General features: G+C 40.3%; 1 protein-coding gene across 13 annotated transcripts in view; it reads left to right on the forward strand.

The window, feature by feature from the left end:
• The window catches only part of CASK (calcium/calmodulin dependent serine protein kinase), a 343,515-nt gene that overhangs the window by 216,285 nt on the left and 113,885 nt on the right, over window positions 1-13,345 (forward strand). For all 13 annotated transcript variants that reach the window (XM_078064623.1, XM_078064622.1, XM_078064628.1 and 10 more), the window contains exons 7-8: window positions 1,749-1,924; window positions 6,687-6,809. In XM_078064623.1, the coding sequence (XP_077920749.1) occupies window positions 1,749-1,924; window positions 6,687-6,809 (299 nt within the window). The remainder of the gene's footprint in view (window positions 1-1,748; window positions 1,925-6,686; window positions 6,810-13,345) is intronic.

Consider the following 13,345-nt stretch of genomic DNA (forward strand, 5'->3'; position numbering starts at 1 on the left):
TGGAGTAGTCTTCAATCCAGATAAATGGAGAGAAGCTCCTTTTTGAGTTGTTCGGCTCTTTCTTGTGTAGGAAGTGGTAGGAGTCAAGTTGAGTTTCAAAATATCATCCCACCTATAAGAAGGTACCAGACTGGTGCCATGGTACCCGCACCCTCACTGGTACCTTGATCTCTTGCCCTGCTTTTCCCAGCTCCTGCTATCAGCACGAGGCAAATTCTCCAGTGGCCCCACTCTGACCAAGGCTGTTAATGAAGTACGAGGCTTAGCTCTCATCGTTTGAGCTTCTTTGTGTTACCAGAGGAAGCAAAATGGGGCAATGGGGAATAAAAATCTTCCCTTCTAACCAGTACAGCTTTCACTGGTCTACTGCACATTTTAAATGAAAATATTTTCATTCTCTGAACCCCAAAGTTAACCTATTATGTGGGAAGAGAGGAACCATAATGATCCAAAGCAAAGGAATATCCCCAGTACACAAGCTAAGAGCTGCTTTATCCTTCGCCATCCCAACCAAGTTTTGACAGTCACTAACTGGACCTTATGGTATGTTTTCTCTAGCTAGATTAGAAGATCTGTAAGGTCTTTTCTTTTCTTTTTTTTTTTTTTTTAAACTCTAAACCACGATTCTGAGCTCTAGGTAAAGTATTGCGCAGTCTTCAAAGTAACAATTACCTTGGACTCAGTATGATGAGAGAGAAAGGGGTAGGGGAAGGAGGGAGGAAAGGGGGAGAAGGCTGGGGCCTGCCCACAAGACGAGCTGCCGAGTCTGGTGGGGAGTGCCCCTTCCATGGTTATTTCCCTGCAGGGCACAGCCTTTCTTCTACAGTAGAAGAAAAGACTCCCTTAGGGATACTGAGGTAGAGATGATTACCAGTGTGCAAATAACTGCTATCAGACTCCTTCCTGAAAGCCAACATTGTTGGGTGGGGGTGGGAGAAAACTCTTTAAAGAAGATGGAGGCCAAAGGGGATTGAATGAAAGGAGCTTCATGACTTTGCTTTGGTTTATGTCCTGTGTCTGCTGTCGTTCCTGCCAAATGTTAACATTCAGAGAAATCTTAAAAATCCTATAGAAGAGAATATTACTAAGCATTCTTAATTGCTACAGTCAATTCCTAAAATCAATTGAACAGGATTTCAGATTCTGGGTCATATTCCAAATAAAAGTTCTCCGCTTTAGATTTACTTTGAGATTTTCCATTTGGCAGTCAAAAATAGTCTTTTTCTCCATGGATGTCTTCTCCTGCCCTCCCACCCCTGCCCCTACTCTATATTTTTAGTGATTTTCAAACGTGAAAATTAGAAAATTTAAACAACTTCATTAAACAAGAAATAGGTAAGTACCATGCACCCTGCTTAATGAAATAGGCAGTACCAGTATTAGAAAGACAAAGTACCGGGGTGCTTGGCTGGCTCAGTGGTGGAGCATGTGACTCTTGATCTCAGGGTTATGAGTTCAAGCCCCATGTTGGGTGTAGAAATGACTTAAAAATAAAATCTTTAAATAAAAAAAGAGGAAGAAGACAAAGTATCTATCCTGGGCTCAGTATTTTCAAGAAGTGATTAGATAATTTTTTTCCTTCTACTTTTTTTTCCCCTTTGATTTTATGGAGGAGGGAGGAGGTAGTAAGAGAATATTTATATTGTTAAACTTTTCCTTCAGACTGTTCTATTTTCAGTTTTCAAATGAGGAAAAAAAAGGCCATTTTATGTAAACATTTTTCCTTGATGTTGTTGTTTTAAATGTAGGACGTGTTGGAACACCTCATTTTATGGCCCCAGAAGTCGTCAAAAGAGAGCCTTATGGAAAACCTGTAGATGTCTGGGGTTGTGGCGTGATCCTTTTTATCCTGCTAAGTGGTTGCTTGCCTTTTTATGGAACCAAGGAAAGATTGTTTGAAGGCATTATTAAAGGAAAATATAAGGTAATATTTTATGAACGTTTTATTTTTACATTGAGATTAAATTATTGTGGAAAATATGAAGTTACTGTCTGGACTTCCTGATTGTCATGTAGTTACCCAGTCAGAGAAAAGTTCTTTGCTGACACCATTGAACCCCTAGCCTTGTGAGACAGTATGGGCCTCAAGTAAATTTCAGAATCACTATCAGCTGCGCTGTCATCTAGGCAGAAGACAGGAGACTGGCTTTAAAACAACCATGGCCTTCCTCCTCTGTCTGTGCTATGGCCGAACTCTGTCCCAGGTGTTTGGAACCCAACCCTGTGTTTAGGCTAGAAAGCAGGGACCTTAGTCCTCTTTGATACCGTATCTGTACGTTCAAGTCAACAGTTCAGGAGTCATGGGCCCTCAGATTCACAAAGCCAGTCCTTTTACCATCAATACATTCTAGCAAAACTGCCCATTTGGCTAGGTCGAAGAAATTGGCTGGTGCCGTACTTATTTCAAATAAAATTCTAGTTCAGGGAAAGAATTTGGAATGACCCTTGGAATTTATTATAATAGAATCTGACCTTTTATTTTACCCTGGGTGAGGTGTTCACAACAGATGTGAGCCCAGGTTTAAAAGTATCCATTCTCTGTGTGGTGACCAAACCTCCTCTTCAGGCTCAGCTGGAAAATAAACTTCTTTGGCCCTTCTTTGTGTAATTTGAGGAAAGGGCTTCATTTTTAAAGCTTTTTGCTTAATTTGTAAAGTGAAAATGGAAATTTCATCCCAGTGATTTAGTAATTCTTTATTTTATAGTTAGTATCCGCCTTTATTTGTTTTGCTTTGCCACGCATGTTGTTCCAGTTTACGTAGTCAGCTAGCACAGCTGAAAAATTTGCCACTTACATTCCAGGATAAACTGAAAGGCCGGGATCACAACTGCATCTCATAATATAATATAGAGCCATTTTGGTGTGACTTAAACATTCCTATTCTTCTTTGGCTACCATGGATTGGAAACAGCACAGACTATTCACAGACTTGTGATTAGTATATTATTACTTTCCTTATTAAAAAATTAAAAATTCGTCACTGACACTATGAGTGGCTATACCAAAAAGACCTAAGGTATGCTTGGAAATAAATAAGCTTAAGGTCGGTCTCACTGCCCCAGCTCTTACACTCCATGGCCCTATACCATCCCGTATGGCCGAAGAATCAAATGCTGTATATGGGAAACATGGGGGAGTGTGTGTCTGGATACCAGCTCGGCACAGCTTATGTTGGGGAAATTCTTTTTCTGCCCCATGTTACTGAAACCCCTACTTTCTATTCAAGAGAAGCACTGTTTCATTTTCAGCCATGCCTGGCAACATAAAAACCAAACACACAGGTTCGGGTAACACCAGACTCCAAAACTGTGAGACCTGTTAAGTTTTCTTTTCATTTCCTCCCTAATGTTAGAATTTTATATGGGACTTCAAGAAAAGGGAGGGGGGAGAAATGAAAGGTGAAGTAGCTTCGGGGTTGTGGCCTTGTCCTTTGAAACCATAAGGGAAACTTGTAGAGGTGAGCAGGTGAGAATGAGTTACACTTTGATTTTTAGGCTTGTGCATCACCAGCTTATAAGGGCCTGCAGGTTTACCTCTTATTTTGGTTGGACAAACTCTGTTAACAGAGAAAGATGTTTGAAATATAGGTTTTTCTGCTTCTCTTAGAGTCAGTTGGCCACTGGAGAATAAAACCAATCCTTCCAAGGTAACTAAATATCTCAGAAACTGCTTGTAAGTAGTCCTCCCCCTCGAATCCCTGGAAGTTTGTGAGTGGCTCTGAGGAATGCGTGGCCATGGCTTTCTGGTCGAATTTGGCCAAGTGAAATCACAGGTACTTAACATAGGAAAACAAACACAATTAGCCATGCACCAGCATAATAATAATGCGAGCAGTAATGATAGCTGCCTCATACATAGCACTTAGTATGTGCCGGGAACTGTGCTAAGCACTCCTATGAACTCATTTTATCCTCCCAGCGACTTCTGACATGGTACCATATATTAAAATCTCCCACCTGCCTTTTGGAGCTATATATTTGCTAATAATAGAATCTTCCTTTATGTTAGTTCAGTTGCTGACTTCCTGGTTTCCAAGACAATGTGCTTTGTTCCAACGGCCTCTGGTATTTGATTTTCTCTATTTTTAAAGCATTGGATAGTTTTGTTTGTTTCCTTGTAAGAAATTTGGACCGTTCACACATGCCAAAAATTAAATGATTTTTAAACCCCCATTCTTAGTATTATAGTAAGTCAGATGGACGTAACAGCTCTATCATAATTTCTGCACCTGAAGGTTTGAAGCTTTGAGGTTAATAACTTATTTACTCTTTTACTTGGCTAGCCTTACCTCTCACTTGGATTCACGGCTTTTTTTTTATTATTATACAAAAGCCCCACGTTTTCAGCAGCTTCGTTTGAAGTATAGATCCATCTCTACCATCAGTGATAAACCTGGTGGGCCTTACATATATGTGTGTGTGTATATGTATATATATACATACATATTGTGTATATATACACACACACATACTGTGCTGTGATTCTGTCAGCATTTATTTTTACATTTTTTTGTTACTGAAAATTTCAAACAAACAAAAATAGTAGAAATAACAGTACAGTGAACCCCCAGCTTCAATACTTAGCAACATCTAGCCAACCTGGTTTTATCTATATTCCACATACTACCAGATTATTTTGAAGCCAACCTCAAAAATATAGTTTCATCCTCCCGCATCGGGCTCCCTGCTAGGCGGGGAGCCTGCTTCTCCCTCTGCCTCTGCCTCTCTCTCTCTCTCTGACTTTCATGAATAAATAAATAAAACATTTAAAATATATATATATATATATATATATATATATATATATATATATATATATATAGTTTCATCACCCCAGTGGTTCTTAAGAACTATGAGCAAAATCCTTGATCTCTGGGGGTATTTTCAAGAAAATCTTGATGGCATCTTCTAAAAACTGTCATAGTTTATCAACTACTGCTGGTCTTACGTGATTTTCCTTTAACTTTTTATTCTCATTTGCTAGTTTACTTGATCTTTTCAGGTAGATATCTGAGACTACTATTTGCCTGGAATATATGCTAACATTTAATATCAATGAACTTTCTTATAAAAGACAAAAATATATTTCTCAAAGTATGTACAAGATGCAGTGCCATCTTCTTTGTTATGCATAGCCAGTTGGTAGCTCCACATCAGGAGTCGAAGCACCCATGGATTTAGTATACAAAGAAGTGAGAGTGTTCTGTTGTCCTGTTTTGTTCCCCTTATAAACTCAACCTCCCAGATTAATTTCAGCTACTCTTTCAGCCAAAGGAAGAGGAAAAGCCTGGATCGGACTCCCTCATAAATATGATGAGGGCATATACTTCTCAACCTCTACTCACCTCAGAAATCTTACCACCACTTTCAGATGACCTCTCAACCCCTTTCCCCGAGGACAGATCATTCCAACTTTAAGGAGCACATCAGCTCCAAGATGGGGAAGAGGGAACAAGACTAAGCCTCATCTAACCATCTACATGATTTCAAATGGACCAGTTGATCACAATTTTAATAGGATGATGGCAATATGGCACTCACTTTAGTTAAGAGATCTGAGAAGCAGAAGTGACTATTGTTTGGAATTCTTCCTGTTAGGAAAAGAACAAGGAACATTTTTCATTCCCCATCTACAAGTATAGAGCCTCACAATAGCCAGAGCGAAGTGTCTAATGCTAACCCTTGGCCAACTATAATGATTCCTGTGTACTGTGATGCAAGCTGTGATTTTATTTGGCTTTAAGTTGTGATGACTTTATTCTCCATCTTTCTCCCTTAGAAGGTGACCTAGGTCTCCTCTGGCTCAAGCCATGGCATCGCTAGCTCCTGGGACCAGGCAGCTCACATAAATTCACCCAATCAGTCGGCTTCTTGATATTAAATAAGGAATGAAACCCTACTCGTCTCTCCCTGCCTGTCCCCACTGACCTCCCCAACTGCAAACCCTAAGCATCCCTTCCCTTTTTTCTGCTTCCTGGTCTCAAACATACCCTTTTTCCCAGGAGCCGTCTTACTCTTTTCCTCCCAGATCCACTTTCTCACAAGTCTTATGTCTTTTGAACAACTCATAGTTTTTGTTCATTTGTTTGACTTCAGTCAATTGACCTTGTGACTTGGTTTTCTCATCTCTATAAGAACAAAAGTAACTTCACTGAAGACAATATACAAGTGATTTGGCTATTTTGTAGGGCCTGTGGTAACAGTATATTTGTTCCTAAATACTGAAATTGAGGTACAGTGACCAAAATATCCTACTAAGAACTTTGCATAACTTCATAATTACTGCACATTCCAATTTTTAAAAAGAAAATGTTTTTAAATTTCTTTAAAATTTTTAATTTAAAAATTTAATTTTAGTCCTTTCTTAGAGCAGAATACTAGTCTCTTTAGCTAAGGTAGAAACTACAGTCATGAGCATTCTATTCAATTATTAAAAATATTATAACTTAGGTGACAATAAGAACATATGTAAGGGATATTTACTGATGGAAAAATCTCATAGAGGGAGCAACAACCACCAAAGACTTTTGACTCTGTCCTCTTCCTTAGAAAGCAAGCCTTCAGAATCAGATTTCTGTTCTTTGAGAATTTTATTCACATTGAAACAGCATAGGAATGTTACATCGTAGTGAATATTAACTTCTCACTGGACGGTAACTATGGAATTTTCCTCTCCTTCTCTTCAGATGAATCCAAGGCAGTGGAGCCATATCTCTGAAAGTGCCAAAGACCTAGTCCGTCGCATGCTGATGCTGGATCCAGCTGAAAGGATCACTGTTTATGAAGCACTGAATCACCCATGGCTTAAGGTACGGGAGCCCATAGGTGGCCATCTACGCTTCGTGTGAACACTTCCAGCGACAGCAGTGTATTACTCTAGAGGGCGACTCTTCCCACCTTTTTTCTGTGCACTTTTTTTCAGTTTTGTTCATCTTGTTTGCTGTTTCCGGACAGCCTCTGTAAATATCTGAGCAGAGAATATACCATTCTAGTGACATTCAGCCATCAGAGGGAACAGAGGCAGATTAAGGCAGAACATAGCAGGGAGGAAGGCGTGTTTGTTCTCCACCGACACATGTCCCAAAGCTGTGCAACAAGAACAAGGGAAGTATTGCTGTGTTTATGACACAAAGTTGTGATCTTTCCTTTGGATGTGACTGTATGGGTCATAACATTATTTTTATTTCAGTAGATAACTAGATACGGATTTACTGTTTTAGGAAGAAGCTCGATTTTTAAAATTCTTTCTCTATCCCATCTTGCGAGTGAATTTTAAGGAAAATGTAACTTGGGACTTGAGTGAAACAGCACTATTTGGTTAAGACATTCTGCAGTTCAGTAATTCCAGCAAGTTGTCAGTAGTGCAACCAGGATTTTAATTGCACCTACCACAATGCTTTCCTTTGCATGTGAGATCCTCTGTCTTTTACTTACTCAGGGACATCACTCCAGCATCCCTTTCCTGCATCATCACTTTTCTGGCTCTGTTGAATCTAATATGCTACCGTTTGTTTTTATTACACACACACACACCTCCTGACCCCACAACCCCCTCCAGTTTCTGTTCCCGTAGATAGCAAAACTCCTAGAACTAAGTTGACTGTACCCATCCTTGCTCCTCTTTTTCTCTGTCTCCACTCAAGCCCTTGGAGACCTCATCTAGTTTTAATGGTCTTAAGTGCTATTTGTACTCTGATGAGTCCTGAATTTATATCTTCAGACCAGGCCTCTCCCCAGAGTGATTCTTTCTTAGCCCAGTGTGCAGTCTCGCCCCCTAATACCTCTCTGATTTCATCCCCTACTACTCTCCTCTTAGTCTGTTCCCCACATATTGGCCTCACTGTGGTTCCTCAGACAGCAGGCACATTCTGGCTTCAGTGCCTCTGTGTTCGTCATGCTCTTTGCCTAGAACACTCTTCTCCAGGTATAGTCATGGCTTCTTCCTTCACCACCTTCAGATCTTTGCTTAACTGTCAGCTTCTTAGTAAGAGCTTTCCTGTCCACTCAGTTTAAAATTAGGGAGAAGGAGGGGCACCTGGGTGGCTCAGTCGTTAAGCATCTGCCTTCGGCTCAGGTCATGATCCCAGGGTTCTGGGATTGAGCCCCGCATCGGGCTCCCTGCTCCGCTGGAAGCCTGCTTCTCCCTCTCCCACTCCCCCTGCTTGTGTTCCCTCTCTCGCTGTGTCTCTCTCTGTCAAATAAATAAATAAAATCTTTTAAAAAAATAAGTAAAATAAAATAAAATTAGGGAGAAGGAATGCCCCCTGCCATCAGTATTCCCAGTCCCCCTTCCCTGCCTTAGTTTTCTCCATAGCATTTGTCACCATAAGACATACGTATATTTTACTTGTTTGTAGTCTATTTACCCTCTGTAAAATACAAGCTGCAGAACAGTGGGAATTTGGGGCTGTCAGTTCACTTCCGTCCAGCACTCTAGAAAGTATCTGGCATATAGTAGGTGCTCAATAAATATTAGTTACTATTTAATGAATAAACAAATGAATGTTCATTATATTACACCATGCTACTTCCCTAGAAATTATGCAAAAATAATAAGATATGTTAAAATGTAGATTAATAATGTATGTTAGTGGCAATGACATGGATGATGATATTAGAGAACAGTTTTGAGATTCCAATGGATCCTGAGTCTACGTCAAGAATTTTACTTATCAGGGCGCCTGGGTGGTGTAGTAGGTTAAGCATCCAGCTCTTGGTTTCGGCTCAGGTCCTGGTCTCAGGGTCGTGAGATCAAGCCCCACGTCAGACTCTGAGCTTGTGGGACAGTGTGGAGTCTCCTCAAGACTCTCTCTCCCTCTCCCTCTGCCCCTCCCTCCCTCCCTCTCTCTCAAATAAATAAATCTTTTAAAAAAAAGAATATTACTTATCAAATCTGCATTCAACCCTCCGATACACAGCTCTAGTTATTCTTGGCTTAAAATATTTGGTTCTAGTTATTCCTGATTTCCCCCAGAAAAGAGTAGGTAAGCAATTCTTAGATACATTCTTAGTATTTTTTTCTCCCAGAAATGACCAGTGTAGGGGGGACTCCTATTTCTCCTTTGCCTGTCTCAGTTTCTCCATAATGGGGATCTTTTGTTCATTAGAAGCTAGTTTAAATGCCAAAGGACAATGAAAATGGCAGCCATATTAGTCATTTTTAAGACCCTTTAGAAAATTTGGCTCTCATTACCATGCGTATCCTGATTAACATTTATTTTTGGAAACCCTTCTCCCTGCAGTGATTGTAGTTCTCGTTCTAAATAATCTGAGCTTAATACATAATAGATTTCTGGCATCAGAAAGATAACAGAAAATGTCAGTAACTTAAATGAAGAAGTTCCAGAAGGCTATTTGAGCTCAGAATCATGTGCCATGTCTGAACTACAATTTACCTTCACTGCTTAGGTGCCATCTGGAGATGGAAGAATTCCATAAGAATGTTATCTAACTGTTGCAAACAGGCTTCTTATAGTTAAATACTTGTCCATGTATACTCATGAATCATTGCTGTGGATGTAATTGGTGTTAATTTTGTAAAGACTAAATTTAAGCTATAGTTTATATATGAAAAACTCCTGCATAACTGCAAAGTGAAGAAATAAGATGGTGAACGTCCTTATAGTGAAGAGTGCCCAAAGTCATAATACCATGACTGGGTGTCAAAAGAAAAAAAAAAGATTTATTTCTTTGGTAAAACCACAAGAAAATGTCCTATTCAATCATGTCATATCGAAAAAGAATTTGAGTAAATAGACCAAGTAATATGTGAATGTCTTATGATTGTTAAATTATACTATGTTTAACGCCTTTATCTAAATTAGTGGTGTTTGCTATGAATATTCATTCCAGCAAAAATAGGACTAACTAAAATTGTACTTTCCTTATAGATGACTGAGCTCTTTTCACACTCTTTGTAGCCTTCATATGTAGACCCTAATGTACACTGACTAGAATAAAACATGAAAAGAGTGTTGCTATCAGGCTAGTCAATTTGAATTTTGGAAAAATCCGTCACACCAAAGAGAGAAAGGCATAGTCAGGCTGCGAAACGGGTTTTCAGATGATACTAATACAACATAAACACCCAGAAACAAGCTCAAAGAAGTCACAGAGGAGAAGCATCACATGAATACAGAAGTATGGGCCCAGATCACGGTCATCTGGAGCTCCAGAGAGGTCCAGGGGAGCATAGGCAAAGCATCACCAAGTGTTCAGGGCGGGGGTAGGAACAGGAAGCAAACTAGTATAAGTATAGTACAAATGTCAGCTCTTTGAAGGATCGTGCAGTAGTAGACTGGAAATTCTGGTTTGAGGGAAGAATACCTACAGTCCAGAATGCCAAATTAAGGACTTTAGATATTAGGGTGTAGATGGTAAAAAGCTACTGCAAGCTTTTGAGTGATGATACAGTACAAGCAGTAAAGCTCATACAGTTCCTTTGGACTCTGTGTGCAAGTAGGTTGTCTGTTGGGGGTGCAAGCACTGGGGGCAAAGACAGCCGGTAAAAGCTATGGCTGTCCAGTCAGGAGGTAACAGGGGCCTGCACCCAGGGAGTAAATGTGGAAGTGGGAAAGAAACAGACTGAGATTTTAAGGAAGGAAAACTGATGAGGCTCAGTGAGTGATTCTAGGTATTTGGAATTAGGAAGCCCCCAGGAGAGTCACACATGTAGAGTGGAAGTGATTTCTTGTAAACTTTTTATTTTGAAATAACTTTAGACTCACAAAGAAGTGGCAAAACAGGAGCACCTGGCCAGCTCAGTCAGTAGAGCATGCAACACTTGATCTCAGGGTTGTGGGTTCAAGCCCCATGTTGGGTGTAGAGATTACTTACAAATAAAATCTTAAAAAATAAAAAATAAAATCTTCAAAAAATTTAGAAAAAGAAATGGCAAAAACAGTACAAAATTCCCATGTACATTTCACCATTCTTTCCCCCAGTGATGATATGTTATATGACCATAACTAGGAAATTGACGCTGGAACACTTAACTGCAGGCCTTATTCAATTTTCACCAGTTTTTGTGTGTGTGTGTATGTGTGTGTGTATGTGTGTGTGTGTGTGTGTGTTTCTAGGAAATTTTATCACATGTATGGAAGTGTATAAGCACCATAATCAGGATATAGGAGTGTTCTGTCACCCTTCATGCTACTCCTTAATAATCACATCCTCCCTCTAACCCTAACCCCTGAACCACTGATCCATTCTCCATCACTATAATTCTTGTCCTTTTGAGAGTATTATATAAATGGGATTATACAGTATGTAACTGTTTAGGAGAAACTGACATCTCCAGGGTGTTTCTCTTTTCCTCTCACACAGCTACCACACTCAACAGCACTTCTGACACCAGGTGTGTCTGGGTTTTTTCCTTACACCAAGCAATTCTCTTCACACCAGCTGGGTGTCCTACATTTTAATTCAGTTCTGACACTAACTGAAATTAATGCAGACCCCACAGGTTAAGGGCTTGGTCCCACAAGACTGTCCCCCACTTCAGATGCCAATCGCAAGTAGTGGGTCCCCAGGTTACCCACGACTTCTGTCTGACTTGGCTACAAATTAGAGGTTCCCATAACCCAACCCACCCCAACCTTGGGTTTGATTGTTTGCTAGAACAGCTCACAGAACTGAGGGAAGCACTTATGTGTACCAGTTTATTTTATGATAAAGAGTATGGTAAAGGATACAGATGAAGAGATACATAGAGGAAGGTCTAGAAGGGTCCCAAGCGCAGAAGTTTCTGTTTCCATGGAAGATGGGGTACACCACGCTCCCAACATGTACATGTGTTCATCAACCCAGAAGCTCTCCAAACCCCATACTTTGGGAAATTTTGCAAAGGCTTCATCACGTAGGCATGCATTGATCATTAACTCTATTTCCAGCCCCCTCCCCTCTCTAGAAAATGGGAGGGTGGGCTGAACATTCCAACCTTGTAATCATGACTTGGTCTTTCTGGTGACCAGCCCCCATCCAGGAGCCCACCAAGAATCACCTCATTAAAACAGACACTGCTGTCACTCAGGTAATGCCAAGCGATTTAGGAACTCTGTCAGGAACTAGAGTCAAAGACCAAATATTAGAACAGAAGATGCTCCTAGTGCTCTTATCACTTAGGAAATTACAAGGGTTTTAGGAGCTGTGCATCAGGAGCTGGGATCAAAGACTAAATGTTAGAACAAAAGATTCTCCTAGCAGCCCTATTAAAAGGGTTTTAGGGCTCAGTGTCAGGAACCGGGGTCAGAGACCTACATATTTGTTATTACTTCACAGATTAGGTTTTCTTACTCAGCATAATACCCTTGAGGTCCATCCAAGTTGTTGTGTAGATCAGTAGTTCATTCCTTTTTATTACTGAATAGTACTCCCCTGTATGGGTGTACAAGACTTTGTTTATCCATCCACCTTTTGAAGAGCACTTGGGTTGTTTCCAGTTTTTGGCTAATACAAACAAGGCTGCTATAAACATCTATATACAGATTTTCATTTCTCCAAAGTAAAAACCTGTGAGTAGGATTGCTTAATCCCATGGTAAGTATATATTCAACTTTATAAAAACTGCTAAATCATTTTCCAGAGTGGCTATACGATTTTTCTTTCCCACTAGCAGGGTACGAGAGAACCAGTCATTCTGTGTCCTTGTTAGCACTTGGTAATGTCAGCATTTTTTTAACCATTCGTAATTGCTTTTAGGAACATTTTTATAGCACCTGCTTAAAAATCCCAGTTGGATGAGTCTAACATCTGTGCCTTCTCTGTGTTGATATCTGTTGGTTGTCTTTTCTCATTCAGTTGGAGATTTTCCTGGTTCTTGGCATGAAGAGTAATTTTAGACAGTATGCTGGACATTTTTAGTATCGTTATATTATGAGACTATGATTCTTATTTAAATCTTCTATTTTAGTAGGCAGCTAACCTGATTAAATTCAGAACACACATCCTGGCCCACTTTTAGGGCTGAAGTTCATTTCCAAAGCCTTTGCGGTACTAGTCCGGTCTGCCCCACTTGTGCACTGCTAATCTGAAACCTGGGAGGTATTCCATACCATAGTGTCGTCTTAAAGCTCTTGCTGTGTTGATCCTGTTTGGTTTTATACATGGGTTTATTGCGGATGTGCCAAGGACTTCATACATAGATTGTAAGACCCCCTTCCCCAGCTCTCTTCTCTTTGTCATCCTGCTCCTGATCTCTCAGGAGTAGAGTGCCTCCTCCTCGCTGTTGTTTGCATCAGGCAGGGCTGGGAGGGTGGAAAGGGCTCTGAGGGGGAAGAAGTCGGCTTCTTTCATGGTGTTTCCCTGGAGTAGGGTGGATGCAATCAAAAGGGTTCTGTCCTGCAGA

This window comes from Halichoerus grypus, chromosome X (assembly GCF_964656455.1).
Source record: "Halichoerus grypus chromosome X, mHalGry1.hap1.1, whole genome shotgun sequence".
Classification (NCBI taxonomy): Eukaryota; Metazoa; Chordata; class Mammalia; order Carnivora; family Phocidae; genus Halichoerus; species Halichoerus grypus.